The sequence below is a fragment of the Doryrhamphus excisus genome, linkage group LG13, assembly GCF_037039965.1.
Source record: "Doryrhamphus excisus strain RoL-2023G ecotype Guam linkage group LG13, RoL_Dexc_Guam_v1.1, whole genome shotgun sequence".
NCBI lineage: Eukaryota > Metazoa > Chordata > Actinopteri > Syngnathiformes > Syngnathidae > Doryrhamphus > Doryrhamphus excisus.
Window position 1 is genome coordinate 16,338,546 of NC_136369.1, and position 15,039 is coordinate 16,353,584.

At 37.6% G+C, this 15,039-nt stretch overlaps 1 protein-coding gene across 1 annotated transcript; it reads left to right on the forward strand.

The window, feature by feature from the left end:
- Positions 1-4,855: 4,855 nt before the first annotated feature.
- On the forward strand, positions 4,856-14,630 carry LOC131139436 (secretory carrier-associated membrane protein 5-like). The gene is made up of 7 exons (XM_058089068.2): positions 4,856-5,055; positions 6,516-6,560; positions 6,639-6,758; positions 8,710-8,866; positions 9,147-9,248; positions 12,127-12,244; positions 13,424-14,630. The coding sequence occupies exons 2-7, from the start codon at positions 6,554-6,556 to the stop codon at positions 13,601-13,603; spliced, it is 684 nt and encodes a 227-aa protein (XP_057945051.1). The 5' UTR covers positions 4,856-5,055; positions 6,516-6,553; the 3' UTR covers positions 13,604-14,630.
- The last annotated feature ends 409 nt before the right edge of the window (positions 14,631-15,039 follow it).

Consider the following 15,039-nt stretch of genomic DNA (forward strand, 5'->3'; position numbering starts at 1 on the left):
AGCTGTTTACCAAGGGTATAAAAAACAATAAAATATCACAACAAAAATAAATACAACATATATGTAAAGCTAAGCAATGTGGGTGACCAATGGTGACTATGAGTTTATGCATAACAAGGTACATTTGCAGTACATCACATTTACACTTGCATAATTCAACATGTCTGAATAGGAGTCGAACAAAGTACAGCTAACAGTACTTAACCCTACCCTTCTCAGTCTCAACAACTACTGATAGTCTATTCACTCACTTTATTAAAAATGTACCAGACTGCCATTTTCTAAGAGGCAATTGAACAAATGTGACCTTCAACCTCACTTCTAGGTTAAGAACTAATGGCATGATATGTTGAACGCAGGTCTATTCTGCCAGTTCTGGAGAATTCTGATATATTAGATTAGTGGTATAGCGCTACATGTTTTCATAATCAGATTTTTCAGTACGGTACGGCGAGGGACAGAAACTGTAACTTGCAATTTAGTCACACATCCACTCCGGAAGACGATGCAGTGCGGCCCAGCCTTTGGCTAGTGACATTGCCAATTAAAGGAGAAGGTCAAGCTTGAAAACTTTTCTTGTTAAGTCTCCTGATTTGGGACACTCCATCTTCCCGGTGAATTAAATAAATGGACAAAGACAAGGAGGTAAGACAAAAACAGTGTTCAGCAGAGATCAGGAACTATTGATGCTTATCAGGTGTTTAGGAACGTTAATATCCTTGAAATAAAATAATAATTCAGACTATTCCAAATGTTATTGTTTGACTTTGCATTCTTGTACATTCCTAAAAGGAAACATTGTAAAGTATAGTTTATTATTTATTATTTATTTTGGGTAATAACTATAAAAGCAATCTTCACTCGCTAAATGTACTGCAAAAAAAGATCAGTAAGGATAATTCATAATGCCGCCTACAGAGAACATACTAACTGCTTATTTCTAAAATCACAAATACTTAAACTTGCTGATATAGTTAAAATAATGCATAAGGCTAAAAATAACCAATTACCTACAAATGTCATCCAATACAAGAGAGGAGAAATATGATCTCATGGAAGAACTACATTTGAAACACTTATATGCTAGGACTACGTTAAAAAGCCATAGCATTTCAGTATGTGGAATCAAACTATGGAATGGATTGAGTAAGGAAATCAAACAATGCACAACGATGAGCCAATTCAAGAAACAATACAAGCAGTTGATGTTTGCTAAATACAAGGATGAAGAGTCTTGAACCAGTCATGAGGTGCTATACATATCACTATATTGACACTTACTATGGTACCCATTATGTCATTGGATGCTCATATCACCTCGTACTTCTGTACGAGGTGCATTATTAAAAAAAAAAAAAACCTTAAACTGTATTGTGGAAAGCAGGAAGTGAACAAATGTAACAGTTACTGATTGTAAAAGTACCAGATGGAGGGGTAGGATTTAATAAGCTTTGCTTCTTCCTACTCCTTTTGGACATGTGGAACTGTGAACTGATTATGGGATGCACTCAATTGTAATCTGATGTATGTTCAAATGAAATAAAACCATTACCATTAAATCTGTACGTGTACCCCTGGGTTTTTACGTTTTTTTTATGATGTGGCTGTGATTGAACGCTGCAAAAACTAAGCAAGGCAATACAAGCAACACAGATGTCAGCAGAGCTAAGTCGGCGTATTTATCTGTGATCGGCGATTCACAAATAGAGCGGCAATCGGAAATCAGCCGATACTAATCGGTGGGCGATCATTTGTAGCATCCCTAGTTTATACCACTTGTCCTCAACTTCTGTCTTGTTCTGAATCACATCTTCACATTTGGTGACCCTCGACATGCGTAATATGTCGACCGACATTAGCGACAATGAGGTGCTATTAATGCCTGACTTTTGGCAACTTGTGTTTTCAACACATGGGAGTCTATGAGAAATAAAACAGGGCATGATAAAGTATTTCCATGTCATGGCTGATATTGACCTCCACTTTAACTCATATCCAACATTATCACATACTACAGTATTAATTGGCCCTGTACCCTAGAAACCGCCCATGAATGATATGGGAAAAGGCCGAAATGATACCGTGTCAAAGCCCAGGGCAGTGATACTGATAAAATAGAGTTTAACCATGTCCAGTATCAGCCCCCGTAGTTGTCCAATCAGAGCGCGCTGCTCTGGTATCGTGCCCGTGAAACAACCAATCAGAGAACAGCGCACGAGCGTGAACACACAGCGTTTGTTTTGCTGCCCAAACTTGATTAATGGAACTTTAATTGTCAGACATTGATAAGATAAGGCTGTTGATAAAATATTATTGTTGAAATATTTTTGCAATTATTGTGTTTACACTGTTTAGATATAATACATCAGAATCAGAATCAGAAAAGGTTTATTGCCATGTATGATCAAACACATACTAGGAATTTGTTTTGGTATAGTAGGTGCATACACATCTATTAAAAAAGAATGAAAAATACAAAATATATGTAATAAACTGAAATTTTTCTGGAAACAAAATGGTCTTTTGATTAAATAGTACGTGATAATAAGCTCTGGTTAAATAGTATGTGATCATAAGATCATCACATGGTTTGTCTGGTATCAGGCCCAGTATCATGCCCCCAAGTGTCAGTATCAGCCCGAGACCGGAGACCGATGGTTTGTCTGGCCTGATACCAGACAAACCATGTGATAACCTATAAGTATGATGCACAATTTCAGTAGTTTTGAAACTGTGCCTTTTTCATTCCATGATATACCTTAAAACCGTTAAGCGCTCTATTTTTAATTGTGACTTACAAATTCTGGATTTTACTCGAAGAAAGCTGTGATCACATGGGAAAACATAAAAGTATAGCACTGAAGCATCCGCTAAACTGCCAACAACCACTATGGCGCAGACTTACATGGTATCTGGGGAGCGCTATGATATGATGTGATGTCCTGTATTAAGAAGTGCGCTGACAGCGTTTGTCAAGAAATAACAACTACAAGACTCATTCTGTCAAGAGAGGTGGAAAAATCTGTCTTCACGATGTAATAATGTATGCAGTGTGAAGTGCCGCTGGCAGGCAGAATTAGCTGGCAATGTCCTAATTGGCCCCAAAAAGTAGTTTCTAAATTAGAAACAGAGACGGTGAGACTTTTTGCAAGGTTATGTAAGGCTTAGTTAGGCTGGTGCATCACAATGATGCTTGCGGAAAAGTCACTTTGATTTGAAAGATGATATACTAGCATAGTTGTTTTGGCGTCTTCGGACTGTTTAAATATTGTATACGTATCATAAAAACAAAAGTCCAAGCATCCAACTTTGGTAACTTGGAAAACATTACTCCATGACGCCTTTAGAGCCACGCAGAACAACAAGTTGACACCTCTGGCTTTTAGCTTATTAGCGAAAGCTGCTCAACAGGTTGCAGGGCTGGCTGGACTCATGCTTTTGGCTCATCGACTCATTTGCCGACCCTAGTTCGATTCCCCCATGACTGTGCAGAGGTGGCCCAATCGGGTTACTCACATCCGCGGTGGAATGCGTATAAATGATGTCATTCCTTTAGCCTGTGTTGTTGCGCACAAAATAAATCTGAACCCGACCGCGAATCACGTCAACACAAATTTCAATGTTAATAGACAGAAGACTATTACGACGAATTAGTTGCTATTTTATCATCACTACTTTGAATGCACGATGCTTGTGTCTGTAAAGGTGGCAAACCTTCTCGCTGTGTGAGCTTGGCAGGCTCCCAGCAAACAGTACGAGTCGTTAAGATAATGGATGGACGTGTGTGACATGACGGATGGCTCCTTCAAGCGACCTTCGAACACGTTGATGTATCACCTGTGACTCTTACCAGGCTGACGTTTCAGCACCTCGCTAACCATTATGCATTGTAGTCATGCAACAGTGTCTAATGTCTGTTTCCACAATGTTTTTTATCATAGCAATACATTTGCCCAGTTTTAACTAGTGGTGCCAAAAATGTCTGTGCTGCTTTAATTATACATGCATATTACGGGAGATAGTGTAGTACCATGCAGTGATGACTTTGTGGTTTATTAACATATGAATAATTTATTGAGGGGCGACCTAATGGTTTCATGTTGTTTGACATGGAGATCGATTGATAGATGGATGGATTGAAATATAAAATTTATGCAGATCGACCTAATATTGTGTTTTTATGGTGGTAAGCACGTTGGCTACACCGTCAGGAGATTGGGAAAACCTGGGTTCGATTCTCACATTCCAAAAACATGCACAAACTATGGAACTCCAAATTGTGAGTGTGAATGGTTGTTTATACATGCCCTGTAATTGGCTGGCAACCAGCCCGGGGGGAGAGGGGGGGGGGGTCTCCTACCTCTCGCCTGAAGTCAGCTGGGATAGGCGCTGGCATAACCCGCGACCATAATGAGGATAACCGGCATAGAAAATGCATGGATAGTTCCCACACATCCCAGAGTTAAGGCTGACTTGTTTGCAGTGAAACAGCGGCCTCAAGTGGCGAGACGACGTCATTACATTACACCACAATGCACCACACTGGAATAGTGTCAATGCCATTTACTGCATTCTTGTATTATTATTAATTTATATATGAGGGTCAAAATATTAAACTTGTCACAGTATCATGCAGTGAGGATAATTTATACCATAAATCCCACTTGTGTATCTTTTATCACCAGAAAGAAGTGAATATCTAAACATCTATCTATAAAAGCAAATGGATATGTGTAAATACATTGTTCAGCACCATGGACAGAGAGCCCACGCCAGTGATTGGATCATAAATACAACTTCAGGGATTACAATAATCTGTGCCCATTGGTCTGAAAGGAAGGGAGCATCAGATCCACTGAGGATGATTGGTCAGAGGCCGGACTAGTTGGGATTTAAGACGGCTATGCGGTGACGAGTAAGTACTATAATCGACTAACACTGTCATTTCCTGTTTAGATACTATCGATTGGAAGTGTTGCACATTCGAACCTGTGAGGCCTCCGGTGGACGCCTCGTAGTTTTGCGGCCACACAGGCGAGCTGCTCTCTGGAGAAGGTAAGAAGATTATGTTTCGCTGTAATTCCTCTTTACAGTTTTATATGTCCTCTTTTGTGTTTTCTGTGTATGTACCGCGTGTATACACACAAACACACACACACATACACACACACAGTCTCCTGCTGTGTAGCGTGGATGCAAGCTGAGTTTGTGCATGTGTGACTGCTCTTGGGTGGCAGTGTAGGCTCGTTAGCATGTTATCAGCAACATTTCAGCATGCAACAGAGGGCATCAAATCCCCCCACCGGGTGCAAACGTCTTAATGGCGGCGGCTTGTTTAGCCCCCACTGAATAGCCTTAATCACTATGTGTGGGATGGGCTACGGTTGTCCACAAGAAAAAGAGCTGCATTTCTAAACAGAATTTGCATAGAAATAAGTTGTTTAGTTGCATATTTAAGTGCACTGGTGTGACAAGACAAATGCCCAAACTAGTAAATTAGCATTCCTATTAAAATTCAAGCCAAAATGCCAAAGAGAGAAATTAATTGAGGACTACAAGGCTGGTTAATGCATCACAGCAGCGGGACATACTGTATGAGGTAGGGTGTCCAAACGTTTTCCACCAAAGGCCTGATATTAGTATCAACATTTCAGCTTCTTCTCTTTACATTTAGCTTTTTTGCTCTATTTTTCTTATTTTTGCTGTTTTTTGGTTTAATTTTATTTCTACAATGTGCAATAAAAAAAGCTGTGCCCTGCACTTTGGACACCCCTGGTATAAGTCCAACATAAACAAAAAATAGGGCTGATGACTGCAATAATAATAAAATATATTGTGTGCGGTCAAACTATAATAGAGCAACAATTAATTGATGAATCAATGATTAATTGATAAATTAATCTACAAATATTTTGGTATTCGATTTATTCATTTTCTACCGCTTATCCTCACAAGTCGTGGGGGGTGTTGGAGCCTATCCCAGCTGTCTTCAGGCGAGAGTCGGGGTACACCCTGGACTGGTCGCCAGCCGATCACAGGGCACATATAGACAAACAACCATTCACACTCACATTCATACCTATGGACAATTTGGAGTCGCCAATTAACCTAGCATGTTTTTCGAATGTGGGAGGAAAACGGAGTACCCGGAGAAAACCCACCTATGCACGGGAGATCATGCAAACTCCACAAGAGATAGCCGAGAGTGGAATTGAACTCGGGTCTCCTAGCTGTGAGGCCTGCGCGCTAACCACTTGTTGTTGTTTTTTTTTCCAAAATGTAACCAACGGATTGTTCGATTAGTTTTTCGATTTAGTTTTTCTGGAACGTAGCACAATATTGCAGCAATGCCAGGACATTATTGCCACCTTATTGCTTGTAAGGTACAATTTCAGGTGCGTAATTCAGGCCGCCATCACAACATTGGTTCTATGATTACAGAAGCATTATAAATGACAGCATTGCTTTTGTGCCAATAACCAATTAAATCTTCTATTCTCTCCTGCTTATGAGAGGTTGAAGAGACTGGGTTGGGAGTCGAGCTGCTATCTTTATGGCTGGTTAGTACTGATATGATCATTCTTGAATACATTGCTTATGCAAGTTTCTCCAGTCATGTCTCCACCATTTCTTTGCAGACCCCAACTTCCCCCCACTGCCTGGATTCATTCCACTCAAGCCATGCTTTTATCAGGACTTTGATGAGATTCCCGAACAGCACCGCAGCCTGTGCAAAAAAATGTACCACCTGTGGATGTGTGAGTGGCATTTATTCTTCAAGCTACGTATATAATAGCCCCTACTAAATGTTGCAAGACCTTCATTAGGCTATGATAGGTCTTGCAGATGGAATCATCCGTGTTGCCGTCTTCTGCGCTCGTGATAACAGCAATTTACAACAACAGGGAGATGCTTTACAAGGGTCCTACTGCAATAATAGCCTGTGCAAAGTGGGTTTTATTTGCTAGCGAATAACTTGCTGAGCAGATGGTCTCAGTTTGAGTGTGGGGAACATTTAGGGATAGACTTGTGGAACTTTTGCATCATTTTATGGCCTCATAAACAAGTAGCGCAATGAGGCTGATCATGAAGCATTCACCCTATAACAAGTTTACATTTAAAAGCTAAACAGAGATATTTGAAATAATGCTACCAGAAATATCCTGCCCTTTGTTTGAGCCACTATAGCTAAACAATTTCCACCTGAAGCTGAATACAAACTTATATTCAGATATTAAAGCTTGCTTGTCTAAATACGCACCACAATATTGCATTTAAACCATTTTAAATGTAACACATTATGATCATGATATAGGACATGGGTGATTTAGATCGTTAGCTTTAAGCTAACATATATTGTAAGGCAATGGTAACCTCCATTCATGAATTAACAATATTAGCACAATCGTGGACATTATGAAGGTACATTTAATGTGTATATAAGACCAATTCTTATCGAACACTGGTACTTACAGACATATTCTGGAACAACAACAACAACACAGCACTTTTAATATAGTACTGTAATATAAAACGTGAAAAGACATGGGTGATTTAGGTCGTTAGCTGTAAGCTAACATATATTGTAAAGCAATGGTAAACCCCATTCATGAATTAACAATATCAGCACAATCGTGGACATTATGAAGGTACATTTAATGTGTATATAAGACCAATTCTTATCAAACACTGGTACTTACAGACATATTCTGGAACAACAACAACGCAGCACTTCTAATATAAAACGTGAAATGTCCTCTTGCCAACGCTTAGCGCTCTCTACGGAAGCCTGTAAGGGTCAATAAACAACCAAAATAAATGAGCACTGAAACAAGAAGTATAAAACCAAAAAGGGGTGAAATATTAAACATTACCATAGTACAGTCATAATATTAAGAGAAAAAAGTTGCAAAATTCTGAACTTTAAAGTAATAATGTAATATGAGAAACAAAGCATACACAAATAAAGAATTTTATAAAATTAAGTTGGAAAAAAGTTACAATATTATGTGAAAATATTATGACAATAAAGGCATAACACTATGAAAAATAAGAATTGAATTTTTTGAATTTTTTGTAAAAAATAAACAAAGCAAAAACATGTAATGTAGGAAGGAAAGGTTACTAATAGACAAACAATCATTCACACTTATTAATAATACCCTTTGTTATTGATAACACAGAGCTGAGATGTATGTAAAAGTTGCCTCCACATCTTTATATTTTTCAGAATCAGAATCAGAATCAGAATCAGAAAAGGTTTATTGCCAGGTATGATCAAACACATACTAGGAATTTGTTTTGGTATAGTAGGTGCAGACACATCTATTAAAAAAGAATGAAAAATACAAAATATACAGAATAATAGTATAAATATATGTACAAAGTCTGTTTTTTTGTTTGTTATTCCGGAAGTGCAGTCTGATTGTTTTTCCTAAAAGTCCAAACTGGGCGTTTCAGTCGGAATTCCCAGCCTCTTTCTATTTTTTTTATCCTTGGAATTCTCCTCACTTTACCCCCCATACACCGCCTGATTGTTCTTCTCTATGTTAGGCCTTGCATGTACTTTGCATATAATGTTTAAGACTTTGTTGTTGTTGTTGCTGACATTTTCATTCTATATAATTCAGTTTCAGAGGTCAAACATGAGCCAAGCATGTGGCTAACTTAGAAGCTTCAAAGTCTCAATGTTTTTATTTATTTTTTTAGTAAACAGTGCAACGCTGGCTGTCAATCTCATCGGCTGCTTTGCGTGGATGTTTGGAGGAGGAGGAGTGACCAACTTTGGCCTGTCCATCATATGGCTGATCATGTTTACGCCCTGCTCTTATGTGTGCTGGTTCAGGCCTATATACAAGGCTTTCAAGTAAGAATTAGTAAAAATATAAGTAAAAAAAAAAAAAAAGGAATTTATCCTTATTTTTGTTTTTGATGCAATGCTTATCTTGCTCTCATGTTGTGCAGGTGTGTCTTACAGTGTCATCCCACTATAGTCCAACAGGGAGCACTAGTGTACAAGTTTTGATCCCTACTTGTTCAAACCCTTCTCAGTAGAAATAAAGCAAGCACTTTGGTTAAAAATGATAATTATATATAATATAAGAAAATATAAAGCAGAAAAATAATCCTGAATATTTTCTCCTCAGGAGTGATAGCTCCTTCAACTACATGCTGTTCTTCTTTGTGTTCATGGCTCAAGTCGGGATCAGTATCATTCAAAGCATCGGCATCCCGGGATGGGGAGTCTGGTAAGAGTTTGCAAAAACATGTTACATTTTAGAACACAGCATGCAAAATTTTCCATATTTGCATAAGCGCTGTATCCAAGTCAACAAATCTTACTACATATTTGGACAAAAAAGTACCATAAACACTTTAATTATAATTGGGGCATATATTTACATGAATCGCAAATTTCAAAAATATATACATTAATAAATCATGCTGTATTATGGTGGAATACCCCAAATTATAAGTCAAAATACATATATATTGAAGCAATATTCTACACTGATCTCCAGGTGTCTGTACTCTTCCTGTAATGCAGGGTTGAATAATCTCACAACAGGAACAATAATCTCTAAAAAAAAAAAAAAAACTCAAACTATAGATGCTGCAGTAAGGAAACTCAATTCTGAACCCCCGACGTCACTTCCTACTCCACTCAGCTGCCTTAAGGGACACACAAGAGTCTTATTTATGTCTTAAATGGCTTATTTGCTCTTATTATGTCAAAAATTTCAGTTAACACGAGTTTAAAAGTGACTATAGGGGTGTTAGTTCATGCTTAGAGGTCTCTAATAATGTTAAAACTCGTATTTAGAATGTTGCAAAAAAGTTTTCTATGCTATAACTACAAAAATATTCAATTGCTGGAGCCTATCCCAGCTGGACTGGTTGCCAGCCAATCACAGGGCACATATAGACAAACAACCATTCACACTCACATTCATACCTTTGGACAATTTAGAGTCGCTAATTCACCTAGCATGTTTTTCGAATGTGGGAGGAAACCGGAGTACTCGGAGAAAACCCACGCATGCACGGGGAGAACATGCAAACTCTACACAGAGATGGTGGGATTGAACTCGGGTCTCCTAGGTATGAGGCCAGCATGCAAACCACTCCACCACCGTGCAGACCTCTTTGTAAACAGTACAGTGAAATTGGAATTAATTTTTGTATGTAGTTACTGCCAGTCTGTGGACTCCATTTTTTAAAAAAAATACATAAGGTGGTCGCCTACAGCCACAGCTGTTATTGCCAATGTTTATATGAGACTCTGTAGTATTTTTATAAAAATACTGCAGCAAACTCCACACAGAGATGGCCGAGGGTGGAATTGAACTTGGGTCTCCTAGCTGTGAAGTCAGCATGCTAACCACTCGTCCACCATGCAGACCTCATTGTAAACAGTACAGTGACATTTGAATTAATGTTATATGTATGTTTTATAAGTATGTTTCAAATGTAGTTACTGCCACTTTGCGGAACCCACTTAAAAAAATACATAAGATGGTTTCCTACAGCCACAACTGTTATTGCCAATGTTTATATGAGACTGCAGTATTTTTACTGCAGAATACTGCAGAAAACCCCCAAAAAATGCAAACTCCACACAGAGATTGTCGAGGGAGGGATTGAACTCAGGTCTCCTAGCTGTGAGGCCAGCATGCTAACCACACATCCACCGTGTAGACCTCATTGTAAACAGTACAGTGAAATTGGAATCAATGTTATACCTGTTTTATAAGTATGTTTCAAATGTAGTTACTGCCACTTTGCGGACCCCACTTAAAAAAAATACATAAGGTGGTTTACTACAGCCACAACTGTTATTGCCAATGTTTATATGAGACTGCAGTATTTTTACTGCAGAATACTGCAGAAAACCCCCAAAAAATGCAAACTCCACACAGAGATTGTCGAGGGAGGGATTGAACTCGGGTCTCCTAGCTGTGAGGCCAGCATGCTAACCACACATCCACCGTGTAGACCTCATTGTAAACAGTACAGTGAAATTGGAATCAATGTTATACCTGTTTTATAAGTATGTTTCAAATGTAGTTACTGCCACTTTGTGGACTCCATTTAAAAAAATACATAAGGTGGTTGCCTACAGCCACAGCTGCTATTGCCAATGTTTACGTATATGAGACTGCAGTATTTTTAGCGCTTTATTGCAATTTACTGATTTTCATAATTTTAACACAATCAAAGACTGTTGAAATATTTCACCTTTTCTGCAAGACAATTAAAGGTGGGATCAAACATAGAAAACCAATAAAGTAGCGTTGATATCCTGGCATTACTGCATCATAGTGCTAGCTTCTATAAACCTGGCAGCATGTAGCGGTAGCTCCAGCTGCTGAATGCTGATGCAATAAATACAATGCAATTAATAAAAGCTACATCAGGAGGTTGCCTATAGCCACAGGTGCTAATGACAATATTTTTGGAGATAATTACAGACCCAGGCAGTTATTTGCTTTTGTAGCACCTGGCAGACAACAATAGCAGATTAGATTATTTCAGAAAAATTATGATAATAATGACAATAATAATAATATTTATAGTGCATATGAGAAAATACTCAAAATTCCAATATTCAAGTAAACAATTTTAATCACATTGAAAAAAATATTTCTGTAGGATTATTACTATGCAGCAAAACTCGTACGAGATGTTTTTAAGCAGACCATATAATGTGCTTTTTCCTTATGAAACACGCTTCCACCCAACAATGTCTGCCGCCGTCATTAACACGACAGTGATGGACCATTAGAACTTACCCCCGTGGAAGTTTTATGACAGGTGTGTTATTAGATTTTTAGAGGCCGTTAACGAGCGCCTGACTCGGCCTGATGATCACAAATGAATCATATTATTATTACGACAGCCTCCATAAAGTTTATAAATGTCACTTTTGGATACACACCTGTGTGAAGAAGTGTCGGAAAAGTTTTTTAATCGCCTCTATACTTTTAAGTCCACAAAACGATTGGCATTTAAAGTCCAGATGGCCGAAGCGGTGCTAATGTTGTCTTAGAGGTGTTCCCAAATATCTGCCATGATTCATTTTTAGTCATAAAAGTGTCTCGTTTTTTTTTTGTTTTTTTTTTCCAGTGGCTGGTTAGCGACTATCTCCTTCTTCAGTTACAATATATTGATAGCTTTGGTGATGTTGGTTCCGACTATCATGTTCACCGCTGTTGCATCGCTGTCCTTCATGGCCCTCACAAAGGTAAGACACAAGGGTTTTAGTGTTTTATCTTCTTTGTCTTTCTCTTTCTCATAGCAAATCAATCTCCTCCATCCAACCCTGTCTCTCTCATACCAACTACCCTCATGTCCTTCTTCACTACATCCATAAACCTCCTCTTTGGTCTTCTTCTACGCCAGAGGTCTCAAACTCAATTTACTTGGGGGCCACTGGAGCTAGGGTCTGGGTGAGACTGGGCCGCATCAGGTTTTTTTAAAAAAAAAAACACATTTATTAAAAACAGAAAAATGAATAAACTTCGCTTTGGTTTCGATTTTCTACAATAAAAGCTCTGATAAAACATTCCACTGCTCTCAAATATCTTCTTTTTTATTTTTCTACACAAAATAAGATGAAAAATAAATAAACAAATCAAGAATAAAGAAAATCAATCAGTAATAAATAAATATAATAATAATAATAATAAAACGGCAAATAATAAAAACTTAAGAAACCACATATAGTTGGTGGGTAGACAAATTATTTTTTTTCAGATTAAAATGAACAAAGCATTATTAGAGCCCTGTAGACATGACAAAACACGACTATAGTCACATTTATACTCTTTTTATTTACAACATATTGCGCAACTGCAGGGTCTTGAGACACATGCTAACTCGCAAACTAGAGAGCTAGCGACCTAAACGGTAGCCTTCAAGTTATTTCCTTTCAACTTAAATAGCCAAAAACTTACCACTTCCACACAGATAGGGAGGATAACTATTAACAGTTATTTAACCTTTAACATGAACATTAATCAAACGTAATAATTTTTTCTGGGTACATGATACCATACAGCATCCATATCAAACTTGCGCGGGCCGCACTAACATTAAACTTTCATATCAAGGCGGGGGCTTCAAAGTAGTGTCCTGCGGGCCACATTCGGCCCGCGGGCCGCGTGTTTGAGACCTACCAATATATTCACTATCTCAGTCTGGCCTCTCTGACTTTATCTCCAAGGCCTCTAACATGTAATGTCCCCCTGATGTACTCGTTCCTGATCCTATCCATCCTGGTCACTCCCAATGAGAACCTCATCATCCTCATCTCTGCTTTTCCTCAGTGGCACTGTCTCTAGACCAAACAACATGTGGGGTCCAGTGGGGACCACCTAAATGTCAAAAAGATAATACCTTATGGTCTTCACTTTGGCTACAGATCCATAACTTCTACCGGGGGAGCGGAGGCAGCATGTCCAAAGCGCAGGAGGAGTGGACTACAGGAGCATGGAAGAACCCTCACGTTCAGCAGGCGGCCCAGCAGGCAGCAATCGGGGCGGCCGCCGGCGCCATGCAGGACCAGTACGCCGCCCCACAGTACAACGACAACCAAATGTAACCTTGAACGATACGCGGGTGTTATGGAAAGGTCAAAGGTGGAACGACAACCTCATATCGATAGCGGGTTCGAACAAATGAATGATGCAGGTTTCGCTAGAGCTTCAAAGAAACATCACAGAAATGTGAGTTTTCAAGCTGTTTCATCATGTGGCAAACAAATCTCTCATATTGTTGAATATTTTATATTCTTTTAGTCTTGAATATCTTATCACATTTTATTCTTCATTTATATATTTTGTAGTATATGACTGTTTGTGTTACAACCAAAGATGTTAGCATTGTGAGTATTTGAATGGTTGAATATTCCTTCTTTGGAATGTATTAGTTTTAGTACAACTTGTAAGCTATGGAATGTGATTTGGGATGATTTCACTGATTTCTATGCAGTGTGACACTTTTTTCCCTGTTGTAATACTATGCAAGAGTACGAGGAATACTTTGAGAGGAGAGACAAAAAGCTTGGAGAATAAAGTCCTAAAACTGAGAGACTGATGTTTTTAAATACTACAAGCAATAGTAAGACAAAGGAAAAAAAATGTAAATACTGAATTAAAAATACTACGAGAAAAAGCAAAAATAAATACAATATTCTGAGTAAAAATATTTAAAAAGTTGAAATATTAAAGTATGAAGTTTGACCATTATGGGAGAATATTGTCTTATATTATAATAGGTTAAAATATTTAAGTACAAATTAAGTTAAATCCCTACAGTTGCTATTTTCTGAGAATCAAAGGTAAAAATAATAAAATCATACAAAAGATAACTGCAATATAATGACAAAAAACCATCATATTGCAAAAATGATGTCCAAATAAAAATATTATATTATAATTTCCTAAATATTGATATTTAGGAAAATAATTGTCATTTTATAAGAATGTAAAGTTGAAATACAAGGAAAAAGTACATAATTTTACAAAAAATATGTTGCAATTTTACAAGAAAAAATGGTCAGAGCGGAAAACATCCAATATTATGAGGAAAATAATATAGAATAAAGATTAAATAGTGAAGCTCTAATATCCTGAAAATTGTATTTTTATATTTGTCATTATTATATATATTTTTTTTTTTACAAGATTTAAGTCAAAATTTTAAAGTCGGAACATGATGAAAATAAAGCTGAAATATTATAACGAGAAAAATGGTTTGTTGTATTTAAATTTGTGTGAGAATTCAAACAGTAAATCGTTAAAAAGATGAATTTACGCTCTTCACTTGTAAATATATGTCTTTATTTCATGTAATACTTTTTTTTTGCATGATTTCTCTCTTGATATTACAATTTTATTCATACATGCATTTCATCATAATCATCAGATTCACAATAGGCATCATTTTGGATGGCGTCGTACGTAACGGAAGTGGCCTCTTCACTGCAGTATAAAACCTGTGTGGGTTTCGTATTATTAAATAGAAAGTATGCTCTTG